The sequence below is a fragment of the Corythoichthys intestinalis genome, chromosome 3 (genome assembly GCF_030265065.1).
Source record: "Corythoichthys intestinalis isolate RoL2023-P3 chromosome 3, ASM3026506v1, whole genome shotgun sequence".
In the NCBI taxonomy this organism is placed as follows: domain Eukaryota; kingdom Metazoa; phylum Chordata; class Actinopteri; order Syngnathiformes; family Syngnathidae; genus Corythoichthys; species Corythoichthys intestinalis.
In genome coordinates, this window is record NC_080397.1 from 28,356,592 (window position 1) to 28,382,718 (window position 26,127).

The following is a 26,127-nucleotide window of genomic DNA, read 5'->3' on the forward strand; positions in this document are numbered from 1 at the left end:
AAGAGGGCGCTGTGACGTGTACGAAGGAAGGAGTCCTCTTCACTATAACGCCGTACTGTTGTATGAGAAGGACTAAGGATTCAGCTGATTTTGCGGATTAATACGTTTATTTTTTGCATCACACCAGCCAAACGGCTGCAGAAAAACCTTGCTGTACGAGGGAGAGGCGTGTGTGCCTTTTTGGGGTTTCAAAAGGTTTCCATTCACCGGTGGATATTGGCCAAAACAAGCCCTACTACTGTGGGACCATGGGACTTATAAGGCAGTGAGTAAAGATCGTGTTTTGTATTATGTCAAATACTGGGATCATTTTAATATGCAGATGGCTTGCATTTTGTGGCTGACATGCTCCTTGTCCCCTCAGCCGACAACCGGCGGCTTGTAGCACATCCCCCCGCCGGGAGAGAACTATACACGGCTTATTCCCCTCTGCATGTGCCTAGTGTTCTGTCAAATTTTCCGACCGATCAGAAATTGCAACTTTAAGTTAAAAATAGCCGCGAATACAGATTACAAAGTAAACACTACAAACTTTCTTTAAATAAAGGACTTCTTATGTTTGATCATGGATGGGCATGTAAAAAGCTCTCACATTAGCTGCACATGTTAGCTGCACAACAAATGCAGCCGCCCTCCTCCACTGAGTCGCTTGCTGTTTACGACTTCGGTGTGTAGTAAAGCATTATTTTGCCATATCATGTTGACCATTTGGCAGCTACACGCTCCTCCGACGTCAGCCGGTTTGTTCAGCGGTCATTGTCCAGCTGCTTCCCCAGCGAGCTCTCCTATCCGTAGTAGCAGGGGAATGAGCTGTAAATTGCTCTCCGCCGGGCGGTTTGCCCATCGGCGAAGACAATCGACAACACAGTTGTCATGTGAAATGATCCGGGCTAGTTATGTGTGATTTTCCGCTTCGAAGACTTTGAAACATCACTCGGTTCGGGTTAGCATGTCGGCTAGTTGTCACACCTCTTGGTTTGTTTACATTCTCCGAAGCCAGGGAAGGGAAATGACATAAGCCTGATTTAGGTGGCATAAAATATCGTTCGGGAGGTGCGACAGTAAAGGTGAAGTCGACAGTTTTGACCATTATGAAGTAATTTCTGCCAAGTCGTCTTGAATAAATGCATTTTTATTATTTCATATTCCATTTAGCACAAGACTGTTATTTGTCATGACCATGCCATTTATTTAGCTATTGGGGAAAAATACTTGGATAAAAAGATTATCCTGGAAAAATATTGGAGTAGAGAGACTGAAACAATGACATTTTGCAGCTCTCTTCGTCACGTTTTCCTCGTTCTGAATAATTCCCCCTCAACAGGCTGACTGGTCCTTCTCAAGCCATTTATTTAGCTATTGGGGAAAAAATACTTGGATAAAAAGAATATCCTGTAAAAATATTGGAGTAGAGAGACTGAAACAAGGACATTTTGCGGCTCTCTTCGTCGCGTTTTCCTCGTGAATAATTCCCCCTCAACGGGCTGTATACTAAATCAGATGAAATTGTGACTCCACTGATGTCATCCACTTGTTGGAGACGCTCGAGCCCTATAATGGTAGGCGTGGCTAACCTGCAGATTAAAAGACTAATTTCTCGTCATCTGTGTTTTGCTAAATTGTTGTATATAGTCGAACTGTCTCAAAATATGATTCCAATTCACATAATAATCCTATTTAAGACTTTTTTTCTCGTGTCGTACGCACTTTAAACAAGACACTGGCCGCAAGAATAGATGGCTTTGACAGCACTGCTGTCAGAACCATCGAGAACATCCGGTGGCCCCAGAAAATCTCCCACGAAACTCTGCAAAAAATCCCACGAAACTCTGCGAGCCCGGACAAATCATCCCAGAGCCTCCCACCTGGCTGCACAGCGCCGCATCTGCTGGCTTGGCCATGTTCTCCGTCTTCCTCCTGACCACCCGACAAGAGCCATCCTGAAGTTTGACCCAAAGGCTGCAGGCTGGAGACGACCACGAGGAAAGCCCAGCACCCGATGGCTTGACACCATCGCGGACGACCTCCAACAACACGGAGTTACCCTGAAGGATGCAAATCTGCTGGCACAAGACCACCAGTACTGGAGGGGCCTCGCTCACCTGGACAGCTCTACGCAATGGGACGGGAAACCAGCCCCAAAGCAAGAGCCGTGATAATGATGATGATGCTGTGAATTGAAAGGAGATTATCACTTCGTTCATTCACTGCCATCCCATCCACTGCAAACAGATTGGACGTCTATGGCTGTCTGTGGCAGCCAATGCCAGGGAATGAGTTAATTTTGAGGCATTTCATGTCAGTTCCTGTTGATTTTCAGTCACTTCCTTTTCCTTTTGGGGCATATAGAGGTCATTTCCTGTTGATTTTGGGGCATTTACATGCCATTTCCTTATGATTTTGGGTTATTGAAAAGAAAGTAACACAAGAATGTCCCCAAATGAATAGGAAATGACTCAAAATCAACAGAGAGTAATCTGTAAATGCCCTAAAATGAACAGGAAGTGACCTGTAAACGCCCAGTAGACTGGCTGTTAATGCTCTGGTTTTACTGCCATTGGCAGCGCTAGATGTCCAATCCAGTCAAAATGAGTTGAATGTCTAGCGTCGTCAATGGCAGCCAGTTAGCTAATGTTGAACGTGTTGTTTCCTTTTTTTTTTTAAACAGTGACCCCTTTTTTAAATTATATATCGGTTCTTGGTGGAGGCATATTGATAATCTACATACAAAGTATCGCGATTTATCACCTTTTACATATATTTTCAAACCCCTAGCCTTAACCTTTACCAAACCCCTTAGACTTATTCACCCAACACCTGGGGCTCCATCGAACCCAGGTTAAGAACCACTGGCTTAGAGTCAAGATTCCAACCCAAAACCCCTTGACTGGGGGCCAGATGTAAAATCTATCCTTAACTATACACGGATATAAGTCTTACCAAATACTGATACTCCGGGTTTACAGTTTTTGATATTCTTATTTTTGGAATAACTGTTTTTATGCTTGCTTAACAGGACAGAAGGTGTGTAGTCCCTTAGACGTTTACTTTTTACAGAAAATCTTTGAATTTTAAACTACATTACATATGTGTGTTTCAGAGTTTCACCGGAAATGATAACGCACAAGTAATAAATAACCTGAGTGCCTTAAAAGAGTTCTTACCAGCAGCTTGGTCTTGTAAGCGTTTAAATTCAATCTGGTACTCTGTTTTGACTCTGTACAGAGTGCTCTGATCTAAGCAGCGAGACAAAGGTCATTAACCATCATGGAATACTGTAAATTGTATTGTACAGTATACAGAAATTGAATCATTTAGAGCCTCGGGAAATTAATCACTTGTTGATCGACTAGAGTTTTTACCTATAACTCCTTTCCTGTGACTGCTTTCGTTCTTGTACTGGCTATAAACATGGTTGATCACACCCTGATACTGTGTCTGTTGGGCCACTCCACCTTGCGACAGGGCAAATTCTTCATGCATGCGTGTTATGCTGCTGTCACATTGCAGACAGGCCTCAGTCACAGTGGCAAGGCACAGCATCAGTACCGACGTCAGCAGCATCCCGTCTAGAAAAGTGGACAAGCAACAAAGATAATCTGATTGATAGATGTAGCAAAGCTGCACAGTGATCATTACTTCTGTTGAAGAGGTGGGTCACTCCAGTCACATGATTTGACTTAAAATAATGTTAAAATAATTTAGAATAATTGTTGTTTGGACATGATTACCGAAAACAAGCAACGATTGAGATGTACAGTAAATAGAACTGAATTGTGGTGATAACTCTTGGTTCTTCAGCAAAAAACAGCTCGTCCCCAGGTTATGACGTACTCGACTTGCGCGATTTTGATTCTACGACGCAGGAGTATCGTCTGCCATTTTGTCCTTTGTTGGGGTTTTTTTTTTTTTTGTCTTTTAGTCACATAAACAGAACCTTATGGTACGTCACAGCATTTTATTTTTTACTTTACTTTATTAAGGCAATTGTGCTTTTTGAAGCTTTATACTTTCTTCACTTTTGACAGTTTATAAAGCTGTAACACACATATGCACACTTATGTTCAAAATGACCAAAGGTGGGTCGAGAAGCCAAAAATTTTACTCAAGTAAGAGTAGCGTTACTTCAAAATAATATTATTCAAGTAAAAGTAGTCATCCAAAAAATGTACTCAAGTACAATAAAAACAGTATTGAGTGAAAAAAATACTCAAGTAATGAGTAACATTTTGAGAAACAAATTATTTTTGTTTGATTTTTTTTTTTTAAACAATGGTTTAACAACAACAGTTTAAACAACAATTTTTTTTTTTTCTCTCAGCACAAACTTATCTATATGAACGGTTGTTATAATGATGCTGTACAATAACCCGCTACATAACCACATTAAGGCAAAGAAAAAAAATCATTAAATTAAAGAGAAAAAAAAAACAGTAACGAAGCATTATTCGTCCAAAGAGCATGAGTGCCCTGCCCTCCAGTGGAGAAAATAGTTCCTAGTTTGAATAGTGAATCCTGTAGTAGTTCCTTCATAATTATTATTATGAAATTAAAAGGATCATATCTCCGGTTTTCCGTGGTCAATCGGTGCCAAATAAAAACTGGGAGAGTTTTAAATCCGCGCTTTTCTCTGTATCAAATACTTCATTTGCCTTGCGTGATCATAGAACAGCAAGTTTGCGTTTGATTGGTGTAATTGAGTCATGCGATTATTGTGGAGATGTGTCATTGGTGAAATTAGAAGCACTACTCTTGGCAATAGCATCGCTAGCAAAAAAATTAAAATATATATATATATAATATGTAGAATGAAGAGGAAAAATGTAACGACTCTTGTGTAGCCCAAGTAGCGGACTAAGAGAAGTGTTTTTTTCTTCACAAATCTACTCAAGTAAGAGTAAAAAGTATGGCTTAATAAAATTACTCTTACAAGTACGTTTTTCTCAAAACTTTACTCAAGTAAATGTAATGGAGTACATGTAAAGCGTTACCACTCACTTCTAAAAATGACACACATTTTAACAATAAAACACTTTCAAAATAATTAGTGTGCAAACGTCCATCTAGTCTGATCAATATGTAAATTCAGTAGATTAACTCTTTCACTCCCAGCCATTTTCACCAGAGCAACCTCCTTCGCTCCCGGCCGTTTTACTGGATTTTGACTGATTTTGCAAGGCCCACAGAAAATTCTGTTCTGTTGCTATATAAACATGGAACCCATCAAAAGAAAGATTAGACTCTCTTCTTTCAGCAGAAAAAAAAAGTAAGTTCATATCTTTTTCCATTCTTTAGATATCAGCATTAGAAAATAGCTTAGTTTGAGCAATTTTCCAATTCCTGATGAAAAAACAGAGAAATTGAGCTTTTTGTAAAAGCATACATTTCAGACATAACTTTGACTTTAACACAGCTATTTTTGTTATTTTGCTTTTGTGACATCCCAAACATCTGAATGATGTTTTCCTTCCAGAAAGTAACATAAACAACAAGACAAATAGAGCTTTTGATAGCAAAGTAACACTTTATTTACACATAACTAAACTATTGAACTAAGAGTTGACGCCGTTGTGGCCGCGGCTCTATCGGCAGACGGGGTACATTTTTCCCTCATCACCGCCTGTCTGTCTCATCAAGATAGATTTTTTTGAATCTTTCTTTAGTGACCACTACCTCATAACAGAATTCACCTAGGGAACTTGTGTGGGGCATGTGCCTTCCGTTTTACATCGTTGACCACATTTTTCTCACGCTTCTTACGTCTTCCAACTTCGGTTTCCTGACTACTTCTTGTCATTCATTTCCTTTCATGGTCTGATATGAGTTCTTACCAAATGCGCTACTGCCCTCCAGTTGCCAGTTTTATTGCTTTAAAATGGATTTTGAGCATTGTGCTTTGGAGCGAACTTGCATCAGAACCTAGAGATGTAGCTTGTGAAAAAAACATAAAAGAGGTATGAGTACGTTTTTTGGACACTGAAACAATTAAAAATAGAAAGTTTTTATACGTTTTTGGGGGCAAATGAGTTAAATTAGCCTACTTTGCCTCACAGTAGTCCGCAAGCTTAATTGCTATGAATGCTAACATTTTTACAATTCTCATAGCATAGGAAATCGCTCACATGTAACTCCACAAACTTTAGCTGTAAACGTAATTACAAATGCAAACAAACATATATCAGCCTAAACAACTTACAGCCTTATGTGGGCCAAACCAGAGCGCAACTATCCTTTATCCATGTCAGACGTCTGAGTCTGCTTCTCAGTCATACAAGGCGACAGTCCAGTCAGACCCAATGCTGCCACCAGAGGGCAGTGTATCCTCCATCATAAAAAAAAACCCAATACTTTTGGACTTTTTGGAGCGTTATTTTGAGATAAACTTAAAGAGTTACTTCGGATTTTGCGGAAATTCGGTTGTGTCGCCAACGTAGTAGGAACAGGACTCGTTTGTAACCCGGAGAAAACCTGTCACGTGCCATATTTGTGAATCCATTTTTCCAATGATGATGGCATGCTGTCCATGTCCCGTGGAAGCAAAGCACACCCATACCAGCATGTTTCGCTTTTTGGGGAAAGGTTCGAAACTTTGTTTTCGTCGTTACACGAAAGTCGAAATGATATGTTCAAGTGTGCAGCATTTTTTTCTGTCTTGTTTAATGCTTTAAAAATGGTAAATTTGTCATCTGAGATATTGTACTCACAATGAATAAACCATTCTTAACCTATTGTTGAGCTCTGAGGCTAATCTTCAGTTGTATCTCACCTACAGGGGGAAATATGAAAATGAAACTTAATGTAGCAAACCTTCAGATGTTCTGCTATTCCGGTATGGTTACCAAAGCCACACACACACACAAATATGGAATGTTAGTAGCATTTGTACTACTACTACTACTTCTAGTACTGAGTTTGAATCTTGTACACATTTTTTTGTTCACTCTTTGTCTTCAAAGATTTGCAGTATGATGATTTTGATTACTCTGTTTTGTGGTATACGTGTCACTGATTGATGAGGTCACATTAGTTGCACTCACAACAACTGTATCAAATATAATCTGATATGGCAAAGGTACACCTACTTTGGATTTGCAATGCAAAAGCCTAGAAAAAATGGATACATTATTTATATTATTTATTAATTGAAAGCTAAATTTACCCAATCAAAGATCATCAATGTCATGTTGTATGGGTTCTCAGTTCTTTTTTTCTCATTCAGCACCTGATGCGACACACCTGTGCCGCATTAGGAACGTTCAATATTTAAGGATGCCTATCACCTTCTGCAAGTGGCGGACTATTGCTTGCTTACTTGCCTTTCTTACCTGACTGCTGTGTGTGCCTCATCATTTTCGTACTTCTTGACGTTTCTATGGGTGTGTCCTAGTTTGATCGTTTTTGATTTTTGTGCTATTTTGGACTTCAGATTTTTTGTACTGTTATATTCGCATTTTCTGGCATACTCCCTTAGTTGTACTTTGCTATACTCGCATTTTTGGGGTGCTCCCTTTGTTATATTTATTTAATGCAAACGTTCACTATTCCTGGTCTCCAGGTCTGTGATTGGGATCCAAATCAATGGCTTGACGCTCATAAAAATCGAAGTGAATAAAATGAGCTTGATTTGTTTTTGGTATCCACCACACCACACACATCATACTCCACAGGAGAGCTCCGGCAAAGGGCGGTGGGACGGGCGGCTGGACAGAAACTCCATGCTGCGGTCCCACTGCCCCAAGCCAAGCTCCCTATTTTAATGCATACATTGCACTACCCTCCCCTCACACCCCCATCACGGTGCTGGGTGATGGCTGCCAGTCGGGAACCTGGCAGCCACAGTAATAGGGTGGTAGGTGGGTCCCACACTTTTTCTATATGGCGTGGCTCCCGGGGTGTGGCCTCCCCTCTGCCTCGGCTGCCGGCCGCGGGAGTGGGTTGGGGGGTTGGGTCTCCGATCTTGCATCGCCCCGTGGCAGTTCCTGGGCGTTCTCCTGCCTCCGCCTTCCCCTCTCTTCTCTGGCTGGGCATCCGCCCTGCGCTCCGTCGCGGGTCGCTGGCTGGGCGCCGGTGTATCAGCAGGGTGTCGCCTGCACCGGCGGGGGACCCTGCCTTGCCTGGGGCTTGGTGGGCCGCTGGGGGTCCCGTGGCGTGCCGTGCCGGTTGGGGGGCTGTGGCTCGTGGCCCGGGTGGGCGGGCGGGGGTGGGTGTAGGCGTGGGGTTGGTGATGCGTCCCCTCCTGCCATCCCTGAAGGCCGGTTGATGGGCGCGCGGGTGGCCCGGGGGACCACCCTGGGTCCCGGGGGGGGGACGGTGGCTCCTTTGCTGGGCGGCGGGAGGAGGGATGGGCTGCGCATGGCCCACCCACCGCCCCGCCCGCCCTCCCTCCCTGGGCTGGCTGGATGGGGGCCGTGGCCCTGGGTTGGCGCCCGCGCGGTTTCTCCGCCCGTCTGCGTGGCTGTCGCGCGCCCGGTGGGGCTTGCATGCTGCTGGATGTGGTAGGGCATGCTCGGGTTGGGGGTTCCGGTGCCGGGATTGGCGATGCGGCGGCATAGGGTTGGTCGCCAACGGGCTTACACTCATAAGAGATTCACACGATTACTGGGTTCTAGATCACAGAACTGATTTGTGTACACTCTACCCCTTTCAATCACTTAGCTTATATATAGTCTTATAGACACCCCCACCCCCATTCTCCTCTTTCACTGGCCAATTGGCCCCCACATGGTGTAAACCGGAAATACATCTCGCTGACGATAGCACCAGCATATTAGTAACTAGTTTAGATGTTCAATGTATTTCTTGTTGTTTGTGTATGTGTTTCTTTTCTTTCTTCTCTTGTATTTCTTTTCTTCTGTCCCCCCATAATCCCTTCCTGTTCGCTGCTTTGTCATAATAAAAAGGTATTTTGAATGATCACAATGGGAGTATGTCAGACTCTCCATGTGAAACATTAAAACTGTTCAGAATCCGGGCACTTAGACTTCCACTCTCTGTGTCAAACAGCTGAACAGGACAGGTTTAAAAAAAAAAAAAAAAAAAAAAAAATATATATATATATATATATATATATATATATATATATTGTCTTTATTTCCTTTAGAAACTTTTTCCATTGCATAGTACGCTGTACAAAAAACAAGCAACACCCCCCCCCCCCAAAAAAAAAGAAAAAAAAAAAGTTTTTACCCGACATGCTCTTTTATTTGCAAGGGACAAAATCAGTTGAACTGCATCGAATGGTATAGACCCTACCCACCGACGTCATAAAACCACGTGCTCGCTGTATGGTTCCGCCCACTTGTCCGTCATTTTGTCTCTGTATTAGCATTGGTTTCAATTGATCGAGGAATTTAAAATGCATTTCATGGAAGACCCGGTGCTTTCTGATGCCGTAAACTCACTGGATGTGTTGCATAAAAGGGGTTATGTGGAAAAGCTTCGTTCTATACAGTCGCTAGATCCATATTTGATGCCCAAATCGATGTTTTTCGACCCACTGTCTTCGCCCTGTCTGCCTGACATCTGCTACGCTGATATTATCTTGTCCACACAAAATCAGCCTATTCTCACGAAAATTTGAAAAACTTCAAGAGCTTGGAGGCTTATAAATACTTCGTTGCTGGTTGGGTGAAACAGTTCCTCGTCCACGAAAATTCGGCAGGAATCTATCTTGTGCTTGGAAAGGTGAGTTACGAAATTTTCAATTCAAAATCTTTTGTTATTGCTAACATCCACTGTCAAGTCTAATGTATTTAATGTCGTTTGTCAATGGAGTTAAGGCTTTTAATGTTTATATGGTTTAGCGATAGCACTCTCACTACATACATACGTGTATGTTGTCGGCGATTAGCCTAGCAATGATCTTAATTGTGGTTATTTGTCAGCCCAAAACCCTCTAAGTATATCTTAAATGCATCTTACCGGATATAAAATGACTACTACATAGTCTGTGGTGATTTTTTGGTGCCCAGTTTTCACGTCGAATTGCAGCCGTCCATTTCGCTCTCCTCTTTGGATCCCTCGGAATACGGTAAAACTTCAAGTCTCTCCTTCCATCTTCTCTGTTAGTGCAACCAACAGCCATACACGCCTTCACCATTTTGATTATTAATGTTAAGGAGCAGAAAAACACGCCGTAAATAGAAGGAATGTACGTAGCCGTAACAGGTTAACACTATGTTTTGACGGACAATTGGGCGGTACCATTCAGGAGAGCAGAGTTGTGACGTCACGTGGGTAGGGTCTATACCGGTGTGTTTTACTTAGAAGGGAAAAATAATACACGGAAGTAAAACAAAATCAGCAAAGAGAAAACTGTTTGCCTTTGAGAGCTAAGAAGAAAAACAAGATATAATCCTCTCATAACAAAGAAGCTATATAAAATGAAAATATTTACTGTCAATGGGAGCCAATGAGCTAATGATTACCATGCATATGTAGTGACTGATAAATGTTTTTAAAATGGTCCTAGTCAAATTCAAGCTTCATTGATTTCTATGGACAACGGGGGGAAGTGATCTTCTTGTCACAATCAGTCAAACAGCAATATTCAGATCTGATCAAATATTTTTGTACGAAAGACATTTCACAAGCTAAGTTAAATGTGACATGCTGTCACCAACATTTTTCTGAATTAGATCAATAAGTGAAACGTCAAAATCAAGTTAATTTACCTAATCGTCCCTAAAGCAGTCAGCATTCCTTACAGGAGAACCAAAAATTAAAATGTCTCGTGACCAGAGGTGGGTGGTAATGTGTTACATTTACTCAGTTACATTGACTTGAGTAACTTTTAGAGAAAAATGTACTAGTAGCTCGCCATTGTTGATGTCATTACACCATGCTCACTCCCCAAACCCATAAAATCATTTGGACCCAAGCGCCAGCAGAGGGCACCAAACAACAAAAAAACAGGTAACAAGTAACAAGCGGACCCATTCACCATTACACTGCTGTCATTTTAATCTGAGCGGGGCATGTGCGCTAATTGCGTCAAATATTTTAATGTGATTTATTTAAAAAATTAATTACCGCCCGTTAACGTGATAATTTTGACAGCCCTACTGTTTTTACATCTGTGTGATTTTGACAAAGATCTGATCAGATTTGATGGTGATTTTATGCAGAAATTTGAGAAATTCCAAAAGGTTCAGACACTTTTTCATACCACTGTAGATAATGTAAGTAACAAATACAAATATATATATAATATAAAGTTGTGCTGAAAAAAAAAAGTTACAATGTTACTCATTACTTGAGTATTCTTTTCAGCATTTTTTTTTTTTTTTTTACTTGTACTTGAGTAAATTTTTGGATGACTACTTTTACTGTTACTTGAGTAATATTATTTAGAAGTAACGTTACTCTTACTTGAGTAAATTGTTTTGCTACTCTAACCACCTCTGCTCGTGACACCTGTTCTGTTGTAAGACTAACAAAACACACACACAATTGGCTTTTTGAATTTATATATTCATTTTTACATTTTCTGGTATTTCTTATTCAAAACGTTTCATGTATAAATCATTTATAATTTAATCATTTTATACAATCACTATTTGTAGTCGCAAGTCGGCGGAACTGCGGAACTACATATCCACGAAGCCTCTAGTATGTGATTGACGCGCGTCTGGACGAATCCGGTTTAGATTTCGCATTTTGTTAGGCGGGACCACTCAGCTGCAGTGTTGCACCTGCGCAGCTCTTCGCGGGTGACTTCTTGAAGGAAAGAAACCTATTTGATAAAGTAAGCATTTTCTACATTCTATTTTCTCTGACAATTTCACGAGGGTTAAGAGTTACATCTTCCCTTACGACAGGGCCAACTTGGGATGATATAAAATGGTAACAGTGTTGATTTCAGTGCCGTCGACCGCTCGCAAACTATAGATTTTATGTTACATCTGGGCCCGTTGAAAACAAAAAACCGGTCACTCCCCGAACAATTGTTTATTACACCGCCCGTCTGTCACCTTCGATAGCTAGATATATTAGGTGTATACAAATATCAGAGACGCATTATTTTCATATTGTTCTCAGCATTTTCGCTTCCTCATTAGCAAGCCTACGCAGGAGGCGTAATTATTTATACGTCAACGCAGCAAATGAAAATAATCAGTGCGGTGAAGTCTTATTTTTTTGCAGTGGCTATACTGTTTCCAGTGGTTCTTAACCGGGGTGAAAGTGGCTAGAATTTCTTGCCGAGAACTCCCCGACGTTAAGGTCGCCACGAAGCCAAAAATTGTATTTATTTTTCATTCCAAATTGTATTTTTTTTCAATGAGTTGCAAAATAAAAGTTTACAAAAACAGCAGTAACCCCAACCTCCATCTGCTAATTTTTATTTTCCCTCATTTCCTCACATACTAAATGCCAAATCTCAATTTTAACTACTTAAGAACATAGGATATATATGGCGGAAAACGCAGACAAGACCAATTCAAAAGAAACTGCTTTATTTTAAGCCGAAACAACTGTTGTGTTTGATAGAACAATATCTCTAAATGCTGCAATAGCAGATTCATCGCACATTAAGTCCCTGAACGATTTTTAATTTGTCCGTTTTACCCTGGAAACCCCCGTTTACAGACGTCGCACAACCGATTTTGTTTCAACCCATCCATAAAACGAAGGTTATTAATTATATTTATTATTCAAAATGTCATTTTTAGTTTAGAATCATTAATTGACGTCTAATATTTGGCAAAAAAAAAGAAACGACTTTAAAAATTATTCACTCGCATATTTTAAACTTTTAAACAAATTACGTCACAATGAATAAAATGGTGTCTGTAAAAAATTCACGGATATCTTCGTCATAACTATCACTTAATTGTATTTATTTTGTTACTGTCACATTTTTTCCAATATGTTAGATGATAAATAATCGATCCAAACAAAGAAAAACTAAAAAAAAAAAAAAAAAAAAAGTTTAAAAGGGTAAATATACGAAAAAGAAACTCTCGACCACCCCTTGATGTCTGCGATTTCTGCATCACGACCCTTGTTAAATTACCATGTTTCACCCATAAAATCCCCCAAAAATCCAGGCTGTGGCCATTCACAGCTGTGTCTTGACACTCAGTGATACATGCTACATGGAGTTTTTGGATCGAAACAAGGTAAGTACGCAATAATATCTCGTTAAAGTCATGGCGTCTGTAATTCTGCTCTCGCGTGCTCTCGCCTCCAGTTAGGGTTTTGCTGTTTAAAAAAAAATTTTTTTTTTTTCAAAATGCCCTCCTGTTCAAAAATGTTCTCCCCCCAGAAAATTGAGATTTTAAGCTTTCCAATGATTTATCACACATGCATATCAGATAATTTTGAAAGTTGGCCAAAGTGGGGGTCTCAGATCGGAACTTCAAGTCACCTGAGTGTTTTTGTTTTTTTGTTGTTTTTTTTTTTTTTAATAATAAAGATAAAAGTAACATACATTCAGAAAAATAAGTACAAATGACTATATTATGCAGAGTGAAATGGAATATATTTTGAAGATCTTGCTAACATTGACTTTTTTTAAATCATAAGGAAATGTATAAGTAGCCTAACATAAATATACAAATATAAGTCCAAAGTGCACATTGACAGCTAAGATGTTCTGAACCTCCCCATCAGAGCAAATAAAACTAAATATGATAAATAAGCCTCCTCAACTCTTTCGTCACTCTTAAAGATTTGATACATTTTATGTTGGATTGCCCTTTTTTTGTCGCATCAATTCAACAAGCTTTTTTTTTTTTTTTTTGCTGTTTCAGAAAACATGCACATGCAACCTAGATGTGCTACGTTAGATCCCCCCAAGTCCTAGGCCATTGGCTGCGTGAGCCCAGAGTGAACATGGGACGCGTAGTCCATATTAGGGGTGTGACAAAATGTCGAAATAGTGATATATCATGATACTTTGTATCCCAAAAGGTTATCGCTATGCTCCTGCCAAGAATCGAGGTATCGTTTTAAAAAGGTGTCAATGTTAAAAAAAAAAGAAAAAGAAAAAAGAACCAACAAGTTGTTATCAAAATCTTACCATAATACAACCCCTACCAAAAAGTATTTAATCACCAGTCTTAGACGAGCACTCACTCAGACATTTTATCATGTAGAACAAACTCAGATAAAAAGCTTGAAAAAATAATTAATTAGTTCAAAAGTGCAACTCTTTAGCATTCAGAAACACTAAAAGAAATGAATAAAAACATTGTGGCTGTCAGTAAATGTTGATTTTATAGAGCAAGTGCTGGGAAAAAAAATATTGAATCACTCCATTCTGAGGAAAAAAATATGTAATCATGAGAAACAAATAACAATCAAAACACATCTCTAGTATTTAGTAGCACCACATCTGGCTTTTATGACAGCCAGCAGTCTCTGAGGCATGGACTTGATGAGTGTTCTTCATCAATTTGGTGCCAACTCTCTTTGATTGCCGTTGCCAGATCCTCCATGCAGGTCGGAGTCTTGCTGTGGAACATTTTTTTTCTTTTCAATTTCCACCTCAGGTTATCAATAGGATTGGGATCTGGGCTATTTGCAGGCCATGACATTGACTGGATGAGTTTTTCCTCCAATGAATGCTTTAACAGTTTTAGCTCTGTGGCATGATGCATAGTCATCTTGAAAAATGACAAACATATTTTCAATTGAAGGGATAAGAAAGTCTTCTAAAATTTCATTGTAAACTTGGGCATTTATTGAAGATTTAACCACGGCCATCCACCCATTCCCTTCCCTGACATGCAGCCCCGTATCATCAAGGACTGAGGGGAATTTTGATGTCTTCTTCAGGCAATCATCTGTCTAAATATCACTGGAACGGCACCAAACAAAAGTTCCAGCATCATGACCTTGTCAAGAGTCAAGAATCTGCATTGGACAAGGTGTCAAGAGTCAAGAATCTGCATTGGACAAGGTGATGATGCTGGAACTTTTACAAGGTCATGATGCTGGAACTTTTGTTTGGCGCTGTTCCAGTGAGACCTTAAATGTCCCAAAATTACCTAATTGCCTGCCATTGACTGCCACTGACGGCCATAGACGTTCGATCTGTTTGAAGTGGGAGGGAGGGAATGATGTTCATTCGCTGCCACACTCCCAGTTCAAATGGATTGGACGTCTACTAGTGATAAACTCATTCCAATTCACACTAGAAGCTTATTTTTCTGTTAATTAGCTGTTTTTAGTATATCCTAGAATGATTTCCTGACCAATGTATCGATAATCGTTCTATCGCTATATCGTCAGATCATCGTTATCGTGAACTTTGTATCGCAAATCGTATCGCGAGGTATCAAGAGGTTCCCACTCCTAGTCCATATACTACATCGATGAATTAAAAACCGCCATGACTGAATGGAAGTTAAGCAGGCCAAATCAATCCATACCAGTGAATACAGATAATGCTGCCAATATAGTTAATTCAGTATGTAACACAGATGGACTCGGACCACAAATAGGATGTTTTGCTCATGTGGTAAACATACCTGCTAAGAGAGCAGAAGCAATCAAAACTGTGCCCAGCCTCACTTTACAAACAGTAAAGATTGTTCTCAGCACTTTTATATAAAATTTCTTCAGATCAGTAATAAGTCAGCACATAAATATAATGCATGTTTATATGATGGCATTGTTATTTTTGCTTGTTAGCAAAATTAAAAAAACAATAAACACTTGTATTTTTTTGTTTCAGAGCATTAAATGTATGGACTCGAATCAAAAATCGTGTCCCTCATATCGAAAATCGTACCAAACTGTGACTTAACTGTATCGTTGCATCACTACAAACTTCAACTTCAGTTAACTCACCACGGCAAAAGTATTGTGCCTCCACAACACCACAATTTTACCACATTGTTATCACGTCATTACCTAAGAGAGGTAGGTAGAACATTCATCTATCGTTCTCCTTTTCCATAACTACTGTACCGGGAGAAAGCTCTGTTACAAAAATCCTCATTACTGCATTTATTTACAGGTGCTGGTCTGAATAAGATTCAATATGTACCAGATTGTTCCGGTGGTCCCCGGGGAGCAGCACATGTCCGAGGGTCCCGGGAACTCCCCACTTAAAAAGCGAGGAACTCAGGAAGCCCGACCTCTGGTAATTACAAGCGTCCTGGGATGTCTTTTGGTGCTGGCCGCCGTCGTGGCTTGGTGCTACTATTCGGCTTCTCTTCGCAAAGCCCAGCTCGTGAAGACAGAGCTGCTGGACCTCAACAAGGATGGTTTTGTAATCCGGAACCAGACGGGCGCTGTTATATTCACCATGATTTTCAGGTGAGTTTCTTTTCTTATCTACATAAATATTCAGACATCCAAGTCTTGGTCATCTGCAGAATGAGCTATTATCACTACTCTTATAACTACTAGATTGAGGACATTTGGGCGGCTTTTTATTAAATTGGGTGGGTTTTACGCTGTGTCTTTCCCATCTGGCAACCCTGACACAATAGTTACACACCCCACACATCCAAGTCTATCGACTAAACAAGTCCTCTTTTGTGTGGCTGAAATATGTCAGTGGATAATGTTAACGAGACTGAACAATTGATTAGCCCCTTAGGGGCTACACAGCTAGCTTGTGGACCTTAATCCAACTCACACTAATATAACGTATTGGCCAGGAGTTAATGTTATAAAGCTATTCCCCACAAAATTTGTCTTGTTTTGTAGGTCCGCCCACCTGGATTTAGACTCTTGCTCCCATGAGGAAAATATTCTAAGATGCACTCGTTCAGATGCTGGCAAGATCAACTTTTTTATCCACACAGTTCGACTGAAGGACACGGTGATGTGTTACCGTGTGCGCTGGGAGCCTCTAGAAGATAAGCGCACTGTGGAGCACACCATGGCTTGTAATGGCTCTCATTGGTACGGAGGGGCAGAGTCTGCCACTCAGCACTGGCCAATCAGAATTGAGGGCGAGCGGGAACCGCAGCCTTTCGTCACCAGTGACGTCTACTCAAATCGGAACGCTTTTGGGGGGATTCTAGAACGCTACTGGCTATCCTCCAATGCGGTTGCCATCAAAATTAACGATTCTGTGCCGTTTCATTTGGGCTGGTCTGAGAAGGACATGACACTTTACTTCCAGGCCCGATACCAGGATTCTCCATTCAGACCACCGGAAGGACGACAAGCCTCGCCAGAACTCAGCTACAGAGTTTGTGTTGGCTCAGACGTCACCTCAATTCATAAGTACATGGTAAGCGTGGTATACAGTATATTCATACAATAGTTTTATTGGTTGAAATGATTGGATCGTTCGATTGCTGCCAGCACCCCAGTGAAATTGCATTGGATGTCTATCGTTATCAATGCCAGTGTAACATGACCACATAATGCCAGCCTTCTCAGTTGAAATAAATGTAACATCTATGTTACTAATGGCAGAGAATGAGTCGGGTTTTCATCTGGTTTTATTTTTTTAAAGGGCTGCAAAGCAACAAAATAAGCTGTACAAGGATATCGTCGAAAAAACTTTTTTATAACGGCTAGAAAGCAACATAATAAAATGGAAAAGGATACTGTTAATAGAAACAAAAAAAAATGTAATAAATTAATAAATTGCCGAGGTATCAGATCGCTATTTGGTATTGGCAGATTCTAAGAATCAAGTGACTTAAACTCTGGTGCAAAAATAAGTGATTGGGACAACTAATCCAGTAAAATCAAAAAGGCGAGGCGTCAAAGAAGGTGATAGTGAGGAAACAGGTCCTCCTCTCCTGCTTTGAGACCTTTGGTCAATGTGTAGTTCAGTTTTGGTCAATGTCACCTTGCCCCTCTACTACCAGGGCACAGCGGGCTTGGCTCAGTGGTAGAGTAGGCGTTCCACAACACAGAGATTGTGGGTTTGATTCCCCGGCCTGTTGACCTTGTTGAAATATTCTTGAGCAAGATAGTGAACCCCATGATGCTTGTGATGCTCCGTCACGAGTAGGTAAATGAGGATATGTTGTCAAAGCGCAAAGAGTACCTTTAAGGTAGAAAAGCGCTATACAAGTGGAAGTCCATTTACCAGGAGAAGAAAAGCGGCACCAAAAAAAAAGCCAACATGTCATTTTAACTTTTTATCACGGTGGTATTGAGAGGTACTAAATGTAAGGCATCATTATTTTCGTCAACAATGACGATACGTTAATGAAAATATTTCGTCGACGAACAATTTTTTCGTGACGAGAAGATAACGAGCTAAAAACATGTCTTTGGGGACTAAAACTTAACAAGACGAATGCCAGTTCTCGTCTGATGAGATGAGAATGAACAAAAATGGGCCATTGTTTCTGTCATATGTTCACAATGTGTGATATTTTCTTATTGTATGTGTAATAGGGCTTGTTGGCATTCGACCTCTTAGCCAAACGCCGCACGTTCATGTTGTTGTAAAAGAAAAAAATAATTGCGCGTCTTGTGATGGAACGATTGCACATGTGCACATCCCGATGGGGATGTTCAAAGATACAGTGGGGAGAACAAGTATTTGATACACTGCCAATGGGAAAACCCATTGGCAGTGTATCAAATACTTGTTCTCCTCACTGTATATTGTGCAGGCCTAATGTGTAGTTAGCCTGCATCGTCGCAATGTTTGATCGTGTCACTCATGGTACATGCTGCCCCACCCCCACCCCAGGATCTAGGCTAGCTTGTTTTGAAACATGTATTAAGATTTGTTTTCTTATCTTGGCAAGACAGAATATGCAATGTTGCTTGAGCCTTTAAAGGTCTGTGCTGAGTGATCATCACACATTAAATGTAACTTGTAGCATTAGCTTTCACATTAGCATTTAGCGTGGCGAGCGTTTTCTTAAAGTCTTGGGCGACATTTTCTATACACTTTGTGGCGTCCTTGTGGGTATAATTGATTTTGTTGGTTTGTTTTACTGTGTATTATCATCACCATGTTGATCGTCCTTGTAGATGCGACAATATGTGCTTGTCTGTCAATGTTCATTCGAAATTGTTGGGAACCTGTAGTTATTTATTAATTTTTTTTGGGATTAAAAGGTTTGAATTTTATCGATGAAAACATTTTCAATAATCGTCGACTGAAACTAGATGAAGACTAACACTTTTTGAAATTACTAAAATATGACTAAGATTAATAATTTTTTGTCCGAAAGACTGAGACTAAAATTAAAAGGCCTGGCTAAAACAACAGCGATGTAAGGCCCGCCACTGCCTTGAACGTATTTGTCCAAAAGGTTTTGCAGAATGTGTTTTTGTTTTGTTAGGTGCGTCGCTATTTCCCAAAGCCTATCAAGGTTCCTTCCGTTGAAGTCTTCAAACATCCACTGTGGTCCACTTGGGCTCTTTACAAGACATCCATCACCCAAGAGAAGTTCCTGCAGTACGCCTCGGACATTATCAAATATGGCTTCACCTGTTCTCACCTAGAGCTAGACGACCGCTACACCGCCGACTATGGCGAGTTTGACTTCGATCCCCAAAAATTCCCTAACGCCAGCGGTATGTTTGACAAGCTCCGAAAAGATGGTTTTCAAGTGACGCTCTGGACTCACCCGTTCATCAACTACGACTCCATCAACTTTGGTGTTGCCGTTCAGGATGGTCTGTTTGTGCGTGACCCCAGCGGTGAGCTGCCAGCTCTTGTCCGCTGGTGGAATGGCATCGGCGGAATCTTGGACTTTACCAATCCAAATGCTCGCAACTGGTATGCGGTCCAACTAACCAAGCTCAAAGAACGCTACGGTGTAACATCCTTTAAGTTTGACGCAGGGGAGACAAGCTATCTGCCGCAACAGTTTAGCACCGTAATCCCACTGACGGACCCCTCCACCTTCACTCGCCTCTACACAGAGATGGCCATTCCGTTTAGTGAGCGGGCTGAGCTGCGGGTGGGATACCAGAGTCAGAACATCTCCTGTTTCTACAGGATCATTGACAGAGACTCTGTTTGGGGTTATGAGCTTGGCCTCAAGTCTATCATCCCAACAGTTTTAACCATCAGTATTCTGGGGTACCAGTTTGTCCTGCCTGATATGATCGGTGGGAATGCATACGCTGACCATATGACAGGTACAGTCTTACACATTTGTATAAATTAAAGAACAAAATTACTGCAATTATAAATATGTGAATATCCATGTGTAAAGGTGTTCCCTCAACAATTTATTATTTATTTATTTTTTTTAAGTACTGCATATATTTTTTATATATATATATATATATATATATATATATATATATATATACACATATACACACACACACCGTATTTTTCGGACCATAAGTCGCACCTGAGTAGAAGTCACACCAGCTATAAAATGCCCTATGAAGAGGGAAAAAAAACATATATAAGTCGCAACGGAGTATAAGTTGCATTTTGGGGACATTGGGCGCATTTTACCTGATAAAATCCAGCACATAGAACAGATATTTCATCTTGAAAGGCAATTTACGATAAAAAAATATAGAACAACATGTTGAATAAGTGTACAGTATGATAATGTTACATGATGGATGAACAAAAAAATCCGAACGTGGCCGGTATGTTAATGTAACATAGCTATTTAGAGTTATTCAGATAACTATAGCATAAAGAACATGCTAACAGGTTTACCAAACCATCAGTGTCACTCCAAAATAACAAGTGAAATGATATAATAATGTGTTAATAATTTCACACATAAGTCGCTCCTGAGTATAAGTCGCACCCCCAGCCAAACTATGAAAAAAAACTGCGACTTATAGTCCGAAAAATACGGTATTAGGAAAGTACCAAAAGCAAAATGTTTGGCCGAAACCGAATATTGGAAAAACCAAAAGTCCGAACAATACACATGTGTATATAATTTATTATTTATTTCATTAAACAAATAAATTAATTCACCATCATCATCATTTTCGAAATAATGCCCTTTGCCCTGGCATTGCTTCTACAAACCCGGAAGCTCGAGAAATTTAGTTTGAAAAGTGCCGATTCAGAAACCCATTGGGACGGTGCGTTCCAGGTGTTATGTCAGATTTTCCATCCCGTCAGAAATTGCAGCTCACGGCAAGTTTGAGACATTCGAAAAATGGGTCTCACACCTCCAATTGCTAAGCTAAATGAGATGTCGACATACTTTTGTGTGGAACTGCAGTTCACAGCAACAACATAAAGCTATTCCGTTTTCTTCAAACTAGTAGTAAAGCTCTTTACAACGCTGTTTCGATCTCTCCCACTCCTTAAAATAAGACTCGCCATTTTCTTGTGCAACAAGTGGAATTGATCAAGAGCCAGGCCAATGGGCCGAGTTCTAGCGGCGACGAAGCTGAGCAAAGTCGCTCCCAGCCTGATTAAACGGCGATTGGCTGCGCGACACTCGATGTGATCCGGTATTGTGCAACAGGTATTGTGCCGAAAAATAGCCGCCCCGCGTGATATGTCCCCCCCTGACGAAACGCTTATTTATAACGCTTTATTGAGCGTTTATTTTATTTTATTTATTTGCTTATTTATTTTATAATTGAGCGCCCACACGTCACTCGTACAAAAAGCTTTTTCTTACCAATCGATGGACATGGAAACTATTTTCTTGTACTGTGAATATGTATTATTTTACTTTGCTTGAACTAATAAATGTCATACCTTTGTGATTGTCATTGGGATATGGTCGTGAAAACCTGTAGACTAATACATTTCTGTTCAAAGATGGTTATGGTAGTGTGAGCTCACCGTGTTTTGTTTACGTCATCACAAAAGGACTAAGGTTCTTCACACTTTCCGGTGGTAAACCTTAGGCCTTTTAACCGCACACCGAAAATGCAATTTTAGCTATTTTCGGCCGAAGGTTTTCAGCATCGAATTTTCGATCAAATATATATATATATATATATATATATATAATATACGTAATATACAAGTAGTCCCTGGGTTATGAACGTAAGTTCAGTTCTGTTATTTTTGTAATTCTACAACAAAACTCTTTCTGCTGGGATGCACTTGGTCAGAATGATGACAATTCCTTTAATATTAATAACCCACTGTAGTACTGTGTATGCTGTACTTTAGACAATGGGATTGACCTGCCCGACAGAGAACTTTACATCAGATGGTTGGAACTGTCTGCATTCATGCCTGCTATGCAGTTTTCTATACCACCATGGCACTATGATGATGAAGTGAGTATAATACATTACTTCCCATGTGTTTCCCATGTTTGTATATCCCATGTGCATGACTTATATACTGAGTACCGATTTGACACATTGGTAATTCACTAATTCATGAATTTATTGCAAAATACAGTATGTATTTGTTTATTTCTTTTGATTATAACAATCTTTTTCTACCCGATTCCAATCTTCTAAAAATGTTGCGTAGTCCAAAACATATTTCTGTTTATTTCTGTTGACAATATCCTTTTACATCTTATTTTGTTGCTTGTTTGTAGCCCTTAAATAAAAAAAAAAAATTAAAAAAAAAATCCTAGCAGCTCAATCTTTTTCAGCCGATTCTTTATAAAAATGACGGGCCAATTTCCGCTCACGTGATCTGATCAGAGACATTCCATTTTGTGGCTGTGAATGGCCCTCTCAGTCAAAATGGATTGGACAACTGTCGTTGTCAATGGCAGTAAAAATGCATTGGACAAATGTATTTTTCTCCCACCCTAACACTGGCCCTGAAGTGATGTGGCTGAGATGTGCGCAGCTGATCAGCGCATGGATAAAGCCATTCTTATTGGCGGTCTTTTCTTGTCGATCGTAATTGGGGTGGCTGTGATCGTGCTCACTGGTGTTGTCCTGTGTCAATCAAGCCTGAGTTCCCATGGTTATGTACAAAGTAGGGCTGTCCCAAATGACTATTGTTCTCCCGATTAGATTTTTTTAACGATTAGTTCACTTAAAAAAAATTTTTTTTTTTTTTTTTTTTTTTTTTTAGTAATCTAGCGTTTAAATTTTAGTTGATGCCTAATAATTCACAAAAAACATTTTGGAACACTTAAATTCTTTATTAAAGTACAAATAAACGCATAAATAAAAATAAATCACAAATAAACAATGCTATCAAATGCTGACAGCATTACTAGTGCAAAAGAAAGCAGTGAAAACAGATTCAGAACAGTGTGACTTCACTTCATCTTCCCAACACGATTCAAAACAATAAAAACTTCATATTAAAAAATGTAGCATTAATATTATAGTACCTACTATATGTATATACATAATAATAATTTATAATATAAAGTACGTAAGATTAGTGCAGTCATGGACTATAGTAAGCAGGCCAGTGTATCCATTTTTTTTTTTTTTTGGTAATGTCTTTTCCTCAAGCGGGAGCATCCATCATTCTAAAAAATACAATCTGCATGCTGTGGACATACTACAGAGATTGTGAGGCCTACAGCTTTTCGGAGCAGCAGCAGAGTAGATAAATAATTGTCACGTGTCACTGGGGTGAAGTGCATGAAAAAAACGTTGATATGACGCACATAAAGGCAACTTCAATAAACAATGTCGTTAGTTAGTTATATGGATATACGATCTGCCAGATTTTAGTCTCCTGTAGTCTTCCAAAATTACAACTGGGTGACGGCGCTTCAGGTGTTCATTCATGGAAGACATGCTGTCGTGGTATGCAAGCTTGGCATTGCAGAGACTACACACGACAATGTACCCTACTTTGTTTTGTTGAAATAAGTCCATGCATTGGCCACTCTGGTGCTCTGTTTTGGGTTTGTGCCCTTTCTCCGCTTGCATCCCGAGCGTCCGCCATTCTCAACTTTCGACGAATATATATTTTTTTAGCCCTTCATTAACCGTCGGCGGATGGTGTGCTTGTCGACACAGTTACGTCATCGATTACGTGGACTAGTCGGGACAGCTTTCGTTCAAAGCCCATGAGTCATGTACTGTATGTTTGACTTCGAAACATTCGCTCTCAAGCTTCAAAATAAAACAACGCATATTTTTTCCTTTTTTTATGAAACGCGAACTAGCAAGAGATTACTGTATACTGATTATTATACTTCAGAGGGTGATTGAAATTTGCTATGTAAGAAAGCTGTTATAAAAATCTCAAAGGTGACTGTGAGCTGTGTTACTTTGCATTTTCTGCTCCATATACAGCACATTGTTTCAATATGTTCAAATTTCTGTGTAGGTGGTGGAGATAGCGCAAAAATTTACAAAACTCCACAAGACCCTAGTAGCCCCTAGGGTTCTCAAGTTGGCCAACGAAGTGCTTAACACAGGAGATCCCATCATAAGACCCCTCTGGTGGATCGCCAACAACGATGCAGCAGCTTACAAGGTGGACTCCCAGTTCCTGATTGGGGATGAGCTGATGGTGGCTCCTGTCCTGGAAGCGGGCAAGCAGGAAAGGGATATCTACTTGCCGGCGGGGAGGTGGAGAAGCTACAAGGGGGAACATTTCGTTCAGGGCCCCAAGTACCTTACTGACTATCCTGTCGACCTGGATGAGATTGCCTACTTTACATGGGTTCACTGAACTGAACTGAAGCCTTAAGACCCTTCCGTTCTCTTTGCATTTATATACAGCATTGTCTTGAACACATGTGCCAAATCAGCCAAGCAGCAATTTTCCGGTAATTGAAAAGGAATATAACTGTGCGACCAGTAGCACGGATTGGGAAAATAATAGTTTGACTATTTATTGGTATGTGTTAACAGGGGCGTGTCGCATATTTTCAGTATCGTTCTAAAGCACATTCAAGAAACAATTTTACTTTTAATTTATTTGTGAAAGCAATGTATTTCATACAGGGGTGGACTGGTGGAACAGAGTGGCCTGAGAGTCAGTGAAAGACTGGCACACTTCATTGACGATGTTGGAAGCCATCCAGCCAGCAAAATAGAGAGGTCCACCACTAACATTCACTAACCTTGTCCAGAATGTCTTCAGAACTGGATTTACAGTTCCACAAAAATGAGACTTGTAACCTGATCAAAGTATGCATGTAGGAGTTTTAATTCAAAATTTCTAAATTTTCGTATTGTAATTTCTAAATATGCATAGTTTTGAGTATGTGAATAGTCAGAGAGGTCCATTACTAATAATCATCAACATTGGCCAGAACGTATTCAAAATTGTGAATTTACAGTACCACAAAAATGACAACTGTAACCTGTAACCAGATCAAAGTCCACATTTAGGATATTTATTCACATTCTCTCAGCATTAGTACAGTAAAAATCTGTAGTTTTGAGTCTGGGAGTAGTCAGAAAGGTCCACTTCTAATATTCACCATCCTTGTCCAGAACTTCTTCAGAATTGTGGATTTACAGTTACACAAAACTGAGAACTGTAACCTGATTAAAGTTTACATGCAGGACTTTTACTTGTTTTTCCTGGTACGTTGGTACAGTAAGAATGCATAGTTTTGAGTATGGGAGTAGTCAGAGAGGTCCACTACTAATATTAATCAACCTTAGCCAGTACCAAAAGTAGATTTGTGGATTTACTGTGCCACAAAAATGAGTACTATAAACTACCATCTACTAAAACAACCGGTTGCTCAGGGGAATCGCATCATATTGTATTGACGTGACAGCGCACATAACGCACATGTACAACCCCTAGCATAAAGTACTGGAATCACAGTCTCGGACGAGCACACTAACATTTTATCATGTAGAACAAACCCAGATAAAAGCTTGAAAAAATAATGAATTAGTTCAAAAGTGCAACTCTTTAGCATTCAGAAACACTAAAAGAATAAAAGACATCGTGGTGGTCAGTCAATGTTACTTTTATTGAGCAAGTGTATGGAAATATATATGGAATCACTCCATTCTGAGGAAAAAAAATATGGAATCATGAGAAACAAATAATCAAAACACATCTCTAGTATTTAGTAGCACCACTTCTGGCTTTTATGACAGCTTGCAGTCTCTGAGGCATGGACTTGATTGACTTGACTGTCCATGCATTGGACAAGGTGATGATGCTGGAACTTTGGTTTGGTGCTGTTCCAGTGAGATTTACAAAGATGACTGCATGAAGAAAACATCAAAATTCCCTCAGTCCTTGATGATATGGTGCTGCATATCAGGCAAAGGCACTAAGGAGATGGCTGTTGTTAAATATTCAATAAATGCACAAGTTTACATTGAAATTTTAGACAGCATTCTTATCCCTTCAATTGAAAATATGTTTGTCAATTT

The 26,127-nt window shown here is 40.0% G+C and overlaps 1 protein-coding gene across 3 annotated transcripts; it reads left to right on the forward strand.

Annotated features, from left to right (window-relative positions):
- The first annotated feature begins 11,637 nt into the window (after positions 1-11,637).
- Positions 11,638-25,606, forward strand: LOC130912763 (myogenesis-regulating glycosidase-like). Of its 3 annotated transcripts, XM_057830771.1 has the most exons (7): positions 11,701-11,746; positions 15,683-15,870; positions 15,968-16,269; positions 16,666-17,197; positions 19,227-20,031; positions 22,010-22,119; positions 24,104-25,606. In XM_057830771.1, the coding sequence occupies exons 3-7, from the start codon at positions 15,992-15,994 to the stop codon at positions 24,449-24,451; spliced, it is 2,073 nt and encodes a 690-aa protein (XP_057686754.1). In that variant the 5' UTR covers positions 11,701-11,746; positions 15,683-15,870; positions 15,968-15,991; the 3' UTR covers positions 24,452-25,606. The 3 variants fall into 3 exon arrangements, with proteins under 3 accessions (XP_057686756.1, XP_057686754.1, XP_057686755.1); XM_057830773.1 differs by lacking the exon at positions 15,683-15,870 and having other exon boundaries at positions 11,638-11,746; XM_057830772.1 differs by lacking the exon at positions 11,701-11,746 and having other exon boundaries at positions 14,882-15,870.
- The last annotated feature ends 521 nt before the right edge of the window (positions 25,607-26,127 follow it).

Excerpts from the sequence above, each read along its gene's own strand:
- LOC130912763 (XM_057830773.1), top strand. The coding sequence starts at position 15,992 with ATGTACCAGATTGTTCCGGTGGTCCCCGGGGAGCAGCACATGTCCGAG. Across the intron at positions 16,270-16,665 it reads ATATTCACCATGATTTTCAG|GTCCGCCCACCTGGATTTAG; the intron begins GTGAGTTTCTTT and ends CTTGTTTTGTAG. Across the intron at positions 17,198-19,226 it reads CCTCAATTCATAAGTACATG|GTGCGTCGCTATTTCCCAAA; the intron begins GTAAGCGTGGTA and ends TTGTTTTGTTAG.